This window comes from Urocitellus parryii, chromosome 5 (assembly GCF_045843805.1).
Source record: "Urocitellus parryii isolate mUroPar1 chromosome 5, mUroPar1.hap1, whole genome shotgun sequence".
NCBI lineage: Eukaryota > Metazoa > Chordata > Mammalia > Rodentia > Sciuridae > Urocitellus > Urocitellus parryii.
In genome coordinates this window covers 200,232,659-200,242,819 of record NC_135535.1, presented here as the reverse complement: position 1 = coordinate 200,242,819, position 10,161 = coordinate 200,232,659, and the positions used below count along the sequence as shown (strand labels likewise).

Genomic DNA, 10,161 nt, shown 5'->3' with positions numbered 1-10,161 from the left:
GAATCCACACGAGGTCAACGGGAAAACACAAATCAGTCGGAAATATGGAGAGAGACACCCAGCTCGCTGCCTCGATTCGTTCTTTTTAGGTGAGAGAAGGAGGACAAGCACTCAGCTACTCCAAGGCACAAAGAACACTTTCCTGGAGAAGTGAAGTCCCTAAAAGGGAGGAGACCGTGGCTCCTCCGGCCCCGCCCCTCCAAAGCCCCGCCCCCACCACGCCTCCCACAGACCACGCCCCTCCGCCCCGCCCACTCCGCGGCTCCCGCGTGCACTGAAGATGGCGGCGGCGGTGGGAAGGTTGCTCCGGGCCTCGGTGAGTGGCTGCCGGTCGGGACAGGTGCGGAGATGCTGCGGTGGCTCCGCGACCCGTTTCCCAGGCAGGATCGTGCCCTCCTGGGCCTGGGACCGTCCTTCTTCCTTGGAGGGCGCCTGCAGGTCACGGACCCAGAGGCCTTCGCCTGGAGGGCTCCCTGCGCCTGCGCAGTACCGCCTCCCCTACCCTCTGCTCGCGCTCGGGTCCCGGGGTCCCTCCGCGCTCCCCGGTTCCTGCTTCCCTTAAGCACCTGGTTCTGTTGCTGGAAACAGGCGTCATGGTCCGTGGTCCTGTTTCTGTCACCGACTCTATGACCTTGGGCAGGTGACTTCGCCTTTCTGAGCCTCAGTTTACTTTCCTCTAAGTTGGAAAGAGTGATGCCTAAATCAAGGCGTTGCTGCAGCATGGTCTTAAATAGTGGATGGAAACACAGAGTGCTGCAGTAACAAAAGCCACTTTCTCCTCCCACCCTGGGTGTTCTCTGTTACCTGCTTTTCTCCTCGTGCCCTCTTGCTCCCCAACCTCCTCTCCTTTCTCATCGTAGGGTTCACGGCAGGCCCTGTCTCCTTCCTGTGTCATGCTGGATGTTAGTTGAGCAAACATTTCCCTTGAGCCCTGTCCAAACTTTGCCAGAGTCTGAACTTTGCTCTATTTATTTGCTTGTCTTTTGGGCTGGAAAGACCTTGCCTTTTCTAAGGAAAACCTTGACATAACACACGTGCCAGATAGTGCAAGGTAAGGATTTAAAATTAGGTCTCCCTAATTTTTTAACCCTCACTGTTGCTCTTAAGAGTATGGAGTTTTTGATTTTTGAGTGTTTGTGTTCTTAGTTTCCCTCCACCTTACAGTTTTTGCTTTTTTTTTTTTTTTTTGTACCAGGGATTGAACTAAGGAGCACTGAACCACACCTCCAGCCCTATTTTGTTATTTGTTTACAGACAGGGTATCACTGAGTTGTTTAGTGTCTCACTTTTGCTGAGACTGGCTTTGAACTCACTATCCTCCTGCCTTGAAGGAGAAGGAAGCAGAAGAGAATATCAAGAACATGGGGACTCAACCCATGCTCCTAAGAGTTTTGGATGTGGTATTTGGTTCACAGGGACAAGGACAGCTGAGGCCATCACGGGCACGAAGCCCTTTCAGCAAGGTCAGCCTTTAGTCACCATTTGGAAAGACCTTCTAACAAAGTGTTTCTCTTTCCAGGTTGCTGGACATGTGAGTGCCATTTCTCGCAGCATTTCTGCCACTGCAGTCCTTAGGCCTGTTTCTTCTAGAAGAACACATTTGACGAATGTACAGTGGTCTGGCTCTGCTCTATCAAAATTCACTTTTAGTACCAGTAAGTGTTACTGTGCCATGGTTGGACTCAGGTATAAGGAAACACAAATTATTCTCTCTGGACAGGACAATAGCTCTGACCCCTGGCTATCCATTAGACACTCCTAGGAGCTTTTGCCTTGATGGGGCAGCGGAGGTGGGGGTGGGGGCAGCCTTGTTAAGTAAGTACTCTACCACCGGGCTACTCCTCAGCTCATTTTATTTCCGCCACCTGAGTAGCTGGGATTACAGACTATTGTACCCAGCTCCTTGGAGCGTTAAAACACATAGCATGATGGTGTTTAGATCCATGGGAAATTGTGTCCAAACAGTAGGTAACTGACCTCATCAAAACTTTAAGATAAACCCATCAGAAAACATTAAGAAGAAAATGAATAGACAAAGCTAGGCACAGTGGCATGCTCCTGTAATCCCAGCTACTGAGGATGCTGAGATAGGAGGATTGCAAGTACAAGGTCAGTCTAGGCAACTTAGTGACACCCTGTCTAAAATAAAAAATAAAAAGGGCTGGGGATATAGCTCAGTTATAAAGCATCCCTGGATTCAATCTGCAGTACTTGCCAAAAAATCAAAAAGAAAAAATGAACAGGCAAGTCATAATGTAGGAGAAAATATTCGTAAAATATATATATCTAACAAGGATGATTATCTAAGAAAGCTAAAGAAATATAACAGCTCAATAAAGAGACAAACAACTGGATAAAATAGCAGTGCCTTAGTCCCACCCCCAGATAAATTAAGTGACTCTGGTAAGACCACTAGTTCAGTATGTTTATTTACTTAATATTTTATTTTTATGTGGTGCTGAGGATCAAACCCAGTGCGTCACGCATGGTAGGCAAGCGCTGTACCTCTGGGCCACAACCCCAGCCCTAGTTCAGTATATTTTAAAAGCTCCCTGGGTAGTTCTAATGTGCAGCTAGGTCTGAGAATCACTGAGGCAAACTGTTCTTGCCTGTGTTGCATTTCCTTATTGGTTGCCTCTGTTGAGAGGCATGGGGGCACTCAGGTGCCTGCTGGGCCGACTGTGTAAGAAGAGATGTGAGCGGTTGGTGGCCACCACTGGGAATCAAATCTGTCTGCTGGCTCCAGCTGGCCACTTGGGAGCCAGACCTATTCAGTGGCATCCTTCAATATTTGTGTGAATCTTAGACATTTTTGAGCTTTCTACTTCATTTTCTAAACTGGACTTTGTGAAGATCAGCCTTGGATAACAAGTGATACTTGAAAATGCCTCCTTAAGATTTGTCTTGTCTTTGAGAAATAAGTGTTTAATATGTAATGGTTTGAGGGGAATGTTCTAAAGTTTCTCACAATTTTGAAAATACATCTAGTAGTTATTTGATGCCAGAGGCTTGGACCTTTCCTCCACTAGTCCCAGTCCCTGCCCCCAGCAGCTCCTTCTGTTTCTCTTGGTGTCAGTCCTAGACAGTTTAACGCTGGATCTCCTTTGTCCCTCATTCCCAGACAGAAGCAAATCCTCTTTAGCTTTTTATTTTTACTGAGGTGCTGGGGATCGAACCCAGGGTCTGGTGCATGCTAGGCAAGCACTCTACCACTGAGCTACACCCCCAGGCCTCCTTTACACTTTTATCATATCTTTTGCATCCATTCTTTTTTCTTTTTTTTTTTTTTTTTCTGTTCTCTCTGCCACACCTCAGTACCTCTCACTGAGATAATTGAAATCACCACCTAACATCAGTTTTACCCGCCTGCCAGACTTATCTGCTGGAAAACAGCTGTCTGGGCTCATCTCCTGTAGAAGAACCTCCCCTGGCTCCCAGTTCTCTCTCTCTGACTGGCCTGGCCTGGCCTTCCATCATTCTTGCTTGCTGTGTCTCCAGCTCTTCTTCTCTCCAGACCTTTAGATTCTGTTCATTCTAACCAAATTGCCATAGGCAGTTCCTTTGATATACATGTCCTGTTCCTGCCATTCCTCCATGCCTTTGCCCTGTCCCCTCTAGACCTGGCAGAATCTGAACAATATTTAGAATCCCTCCCCACGTCTCTTGCCTTCTCTAGTTCTACCCCTACTGCCTTTGTCTTCCTCTGGTTCCTTTTGTTTTTGTCTTTGTCTTTCTTTTTATTTATTATGGCACTGGGGATTGAACCCTAAGGTATTCTACCACTCCTATATCCCCAGCCCTTTTTCATTTTTTATTTTGAGACAGGGTCTCCCTAATTGCCAAGGCAGGCCTTGAACTTGAAATCCACACCTAACTGTTTTGTTCCTTTTTGAAGTTTCTCCATAGCACTTTGTATTGAGTTTGAGCACAATCTAGAGGTCCTTGCTCATCTCATCTTGCACCTGCCTTGTTCCAAGTGTATTTTATTTTTTAACTGACAAATAATATATCATATACAATGAAAACATTGTGTGTGTTTATGAGGTACAATGTAATATTTTGATATAGGTATACATATACATTGTGGAGGAAACTTTGTGGAGGGAAAATTTACTTAAGATATACATTTTCATTCATTCATACTACTAGGCAATTTATATTGCAAGTTAATTATCATGGGAAGTTTAAATACAATCAAATCAATGCTGTGTAGCAAGTGGTGAACTCATGTGGGTGTGTTTTTTTTCCAGGCTCCTCCTACCATGCTCCTGCTGTCACTCAGCACGCGCCCTATTTTAAGGGTACAGCTGTTGTCAACGGAGAGTTCAAAGAGCTAAACCTTGATGACTTTAAAGGGAAATACTTGGTGCTTTTCTTTTACCCTTTGGATTTGTAAGTGCAATTTCTGTCACATTTTCCTGTTATTTTTTTTTTTTTAGTTGCTCTTCTAGTTCAGGGGAGGACTCTTTCTGGCCACTTGTCACTGGTTGCCTTGTTAATCTGGGGCTACTTTACAAGTGGTAATACAGCAGGAGGGAGTGGCATTACCTTTGAAGGTGCGTTTTAATGTGGCTGTGTCTTGGGGGCTTTGGAGCAGTGGTTCCCTGGACCAGTCTTTGAAGATGTTTTTGCTGGTCTAAGGAAAGACTAATGATAATAAATTATTTTTCTAAAGCTACTTTATTTAGGTACAGTTTTTAAGAGCATTCTTAAAATGTGCCCCCCACTTTTGGTATAATTCCTTAAACAGGACAGTGATAGGAGATAGAAGTTCTTTTTTGGGTGTTAACACAGGAGTCTGGTGAGGATGGTTAACCTATGTGCCTTTTTCACCTGTGAGCAAATCGAGCTAGTTTTTAGACTACTTATTGTTCAGATTTTAAATTCTTGATATATTATCTAATGAAACGTTTTACTTTTTTTCCAAGCACCTTTGTGTGTCCTACAGAGATCATTGCTTTCAGTGACAAAGCCAATGAGTTTCACGATGTGAACTGTGAAGTGGTTGCAGTCTCGGTGGATTCGCATTTCACCCACCTTGCCTGGATCAATACACCCAGGAAGGTAGGCTCCTGCTCACCTCATCTTGCACCTGCCTTGTTCCAAGTGTATTTTATTTTTTAATTGACAGATAATATATAATATACAATAAAAACATTGTGTTTACGAGGTACAATGTAATATTTTGATCTAGGTATACATATACATTGTGGAATGATTACATCAGACTAACACATCCAGTACCTCAAATATTTATCAGTGGTGAGGAAATTTAAAATCCTCTTGTTTACCTGTTTTGGAACATACTGTCATTGGCTGAAGTCACTGTGCTGTGCAGTAGTTCACCAGAACTTAGTCCTTCTAACTGTAACTTTGTACCCGTTGCTCAGCCTTTCCATTTCCCAACTTCCCCAACCGTTTATAGGTCTCTCCCTACCTGGAAAGTCTGCTGAACTGTCTGTTTCCTGATGTATATGCACAGCTCACTACTCTTGTATTTTTCATGGAAACAGACTGTTGTGGAGACAGGCTCAGCAAGCAGGGGACTTGGTTGGGGTCTGTTGGCCTTCCCTCAGGCCTGTACTCTGTGGATCCCAGGTACCCTGGGTGGCATGTCGAACTGTGGTGATCTGTGTGATCAGTATTGCCTAGAACTTTGCTTGGAAAAATCCAAATTTCTAGCTATGCTGTAGGACCATCCATATGGAAGTATTCAGTGTCTATTATTCTAATTTTTGTGTTTGAGAAATTGGTCTTCAATTCAAAGAATGTTTTAAGAATTAGGAAAAGAAAGGTCTATAGTATCGGCTAGGTTATTAAATCCTGCCTCTGGAAGGCACTTCGCCTTTGTGCCTCAGTGTCCTCATCTGTAAAGTAGTGTCTGCTCCAGGAGGAAGTGAGTTGGCAGGAAGAATTCATTCCTGCTCTTACTGTTACCTGTTGACACTTTTGTGGTCTCAAACATTGTTACATGGTCAAAAAGGTTGTGAGAGTGGCACAGACAACCAGTCACCTTTGTGTTCTTATTAGAATGGCGGTTTGGGCCACATGAACATTGCTCTCCTGTCGGATTTAACCAAACAAATTTCTCGGGACTATGGTGTGCTTTTGGAAGGTGCTGGTCTTGCACTCAGGTAAGAGTCTGTTCCTTATGAATTCAAAATGGTTTTCCATGTTCAATATCATCCTACACGGACCCTGGCAAAGTGTTTCTTGTGTTTTTGCTGTGGTGGGATGTTTTATTTTTCCTTTTGTTGGTTTTTTTTTTTTTTTAATTAATTTATTTTTTTTACAAAAAAAATTTTTTAGGAAATCATTTTTAAAAGCAAAAATTCCTTAATTTTAGTCCGAATAAGCATTGATGAAATTCCTCCTGTGAGAACCCGGCAGTCTCTCAGAAGTAGCCCAGATAGGTGTGCCTCATCCACAGCCTGTGTCTGTTCTGGAGAAAGCTGTCCATGTCTCCATGGGCACACTGCTCCGGACCTCTGTGGGCCCCTACCATGCCCCCGCCCCTCCTGGCAGCGAAGCCCTCAGGCTGTTTGGAGAAGGCGCTGTAGCAGGGCAAAGAGGCCACCTTCTGGTGCAGTGACAGAAATATCCCTGGAATCAAATAGATCTGGACTTGATTTTTTTTTTTTTTTAATCAGCTACTTAATGGCTGTGTTTCTTTGAGAAAGCTATTTACTTCTTGGAGCTCAGTCTGCCTTTAACTGCAGTGAAGATGAATATCTCACAGGTTGGTGGTGGGGCAACTGGAGCTTTTAGTGAAGTTCCTAGCAGCGATTGCAGCTGAGATCTGCCCCCCGAATGCCATTTCTGCCCTCCCTTGATCTGTGATTAAACCTCGACTCCTTTGGGTGTGAAAAGCTTTCAGTCTCCCACAGTCGCATGCTCAGATGCAGCCTTCTTGGGAGGAGGGGAGCAGAGCATTAAGAGCTACCCTGCATCCCGAAGCTTATGGAGAACAGAGCGGGATGAGGGAGGACTGGGCGGAAGTTGACCTCAGGAAGGAGGGCCCCACCCCCAGGTACCTCCCTGTTTTGCTGGAGTCACCCTGAACTCAGAAAACCTGCCCTCTCTCTTTGCTGCCCTCTGACCTGTTCTCCTTCTGGGTTACACCTGAGATTTTAGCTGTGGGCAGCTCCTGGTTGATGTCAAGGTCATTGTTATGTCCTTTAATAAATCACAAGCTGGCTCCCTTGGAGGTGGCAGTAGCAGGAGAAAGAATGTTGACTGGCTTTTTTCAGGGTCCCTTTCCCCATGGGGTCTTTATGATTTTTAAGTTAGCCCCCACCAGGGTCAATATTGGGATTACCAATGATCTTTAATCAATCTAGTAAGTTAACCTCTCTGGAGTGTGTGGGCCCTGTGTCCTCCCTGCTCTGCCTCTGCTGCTGCCAGGGGCTCCCTTCCAGAAGCACTTACCACGGCTGGTGCAGCCTCAAAGGCGAGACCCCTAAGCACCAGGCCTGGGGAGGAACAAGCCCCTTTCACCTGGAGTGTTCTTGAATGTGTCTTTTCCCGGAGTGACTAACACTTGGACTTCCCACACCCTTAGGAGAGGGATGCTACAACCACTGAGTTGGGTGTACTGTGTGCATCAGAGCCTGAAAACAGTCACCGTGGGGTGGGCAGCCTGCCACACTACCACTGAGTGACCAGTCGTCAGGAGCCCACATCTGCTGCTGGCTACAGATATTTCCCATGGGGTTTCCCCCTAACCATCCAATAATCTGCTCATTTAATAAGTATTTGTTGGATACAGATAAAATACATCTCTGTCCCTTCCCCTTTGCCTGTGGTTTCTTGCCAGGGTTTGATTCAGCTGCCCAAAGAATGCTGGCCAAGTCATTAATAAGTAAAGAAGTCTTTGCTCTCTCTAGTCCAGTGACTTTCAGATACTATGTGACGTTCAGGGACTATCCTGCATGTTTTCCATGGTGGCCTGGTTCAGTCCTGCATCATTATCTGTCCTTAATAAGAGATGATAAGCTCTTTATACATTATATACTCCAATTTTAAACATGACAGCGCTTAATTTAATAAAAGGAGAATTAAAGACGGGAAAGGGTGGTAGTTAGACAGTTGTTTCAGTTCTGGTACTGTTGTGTTACTGAGGAGAAATTCTGAAACTCTGCAGAGGTCTCTTCATAATTGACCCCAATGGAGTCATCAAGCATCTGAGCGTCAACGACCTGCCCGTGGGCCGGAGCGTGGAGGAGACCCTGCGCCTGGTGAAGGCCTTCCAGTTTGTAGAAACCCACGGAGAAGTCTGCCCAGCAAACTGGACACCAGATTCCCCTACAGTAGGTTCTTTTCCCAAAAGTAACAGGATCCTGCACAGGGTCCCAGGTCCTCTCTGCCTCAAGGGCATATCTATCAGAGGGAGCCTATCAGGGGACCAGGGGTAGACTGTGCAGTGGGAGAGGCTGTGGGGGTGGGGGTGGGTTTACAGAGCCAGAGACCACATATTTTAAAGAAACAGGCTGATTTTTAAAAATTGTAGAGAACACCAGGCATGGTGATACACACCTATAATCCCAGCTACTTGGGAGGCTGAGGAGGAGGATTACAAGTTCAAAGCCAGCTTGGGCTGGGGAAATAGTGGTACAATGCCCCTGGGTTCAATCCTTAGCACTGCAAAAAGAAAAAAAAATAAGAAGTTTAGGTTAAAAATTGGGAACTTATCAGCTTCCAAAGTCACTGTTACACATTTATAAAATATTTTTGTATTTTCAGATCAAGCCAAGTCCAGCGGCTTCCAAAGAGTACTTTGAGAAGGTGAATCCGTAGATCATGCCCCGTGCCCCTGCAACTTCTGATGCCAGGAGAGAGCCACAGCTGGAACCTTTTTAGCATTGCAAAGATGATTATTTATAGAAGGAAAAACCTAATTATGCTTGTATTTATATATATCACTCTAAATGTTTTTCTTTGTAACACTGGCTAAGCCTTTCTAACAGTAATTGCTTAACATCAGGAGTCACTGGGATCATCTTGATGGCTAGTAAGTTTCCATAGAAGGCCTGGCTTCTGTTTCTTAGATCATGTCTTTAGTGGATAAAGGAAACACTCTTTAGCCTTACTTGTACCTTTGTCTACGTCTAAGTAGCACAATAAGTGCTTAAAGCTTCTGATCAATGGTCCTGAAAATTTCTTCTTGAATTTCTTTGTATTAAACTGCTTTTTTTTCAAGGTAACAGAGATCATAAGTTTTACATTATTAACCTTAGCAGTCCAAGTTAACTCTCAAAATGGAGATATATGTGATGGAAAGAACTGTGAATCATGTTATTTAAAAAAACATGGTGGCAAAGTGACGTAACTGATCATACATGATCCCTATCTCTGAGGTTTATTGTTTACATAGTTGATGAGGTGTGATTATAAAGGATATATATTGAATTATTAAACCCAGGGATTGCTTTGAAATTATTTTAATTATTTGCTTTCTTGAAGTGCTCAAAGTGATATGTATTATAAAAAATAAACGTTTAAAAATATCTGCATCTTTTTTTTTTTTTTTTTTTGGTACTAGAGATTGAATGCAAGGCTGTTTAACAACTTAGCCACATCCTCAGCCCGTGTGTTTATTTTTATTTTTTTAAATATATTTTTTAATTATAGGTGGACCCAATATCTATCTTTATTATATTTTATGTGGTGCTGAGGGTCAAACCCAGTGCCTCACGCATGCTAGGAGAGCATTGAACCTCTGAGCTACAACCCCAGCCCGTGTTTTTATTTTTTGAGACAGGGTCACACTAAGTTGCTGAGGCTGGCTTTGAACTTGCGATCCTCCCGGCACAATATTTGCATCTTTAACATCAGCTGTTGGGTCAGCTTATTCTGGGCTCTACTCTTCCTCCTCTGATTACATATCAACAAATAATCATTGGGCATTTAACATAGGAGCCACTTGCAGGGAACTCATTTAGGGGCAAGACAGATATGGAAACATTGTTTCAGTGGCGACCATGTGCTAGGCACTGCTATGGAAGTTTAAGAATGAATAAAAAAGACCCTGCCTGGGCTGGGATTATAGCTCAGTGGTAGGGGCTTGCTGGCATGTGAGAGGCACTGGGTTGGATTCTTAGCACCGAATACAGATAAGCAAAACAAGGGTCCATTGACAACTAAAAAAAAAAAAAAAAAAAA

At 44.2% G+C, this 10,161-nt stretch overlaps 1 protein-coding gene and 1 non-coding gene across 2 annotated transcripts; one reads left to right on the top strand and one right to left on the bottom strand.

The window, feature by feature from the left end:
* Positions 1-234: 234 nt before the first annotated feature.
* On the top strand, positions 235-9,504 carry Prdx3 (peroxiredoxin 3). Its single transcript, XM_026384209.2, has 7 exons — positions 235-316; positions 1,520-1,655; positions 4,251-4,392; positions 4,929-5,064; positions 6,031-6,134; positions 8,144-8,309; positions 8,743-9,504. Exons 1-7 carry the CDS (start codon positions 281-283, stop codon positions 8,794-8,796), a joined length of 774 nt encoding a protein of 257 aa, XP_026239994.1. The 5' UTR covers positions 235-280; the 3' UTR covers positions 8,797-9,504.
* Positions 3,156-3,228, bottom strand: Trnaa-agc (transfer RNA alanine (anticodon AGC)). Its single transcript has one exon. It is a non-coding gene; the product is annotated as a tRNA-Ala (tRNA).
* Positions 9,505-10,161: the final 657 nt, after the last annotated feature.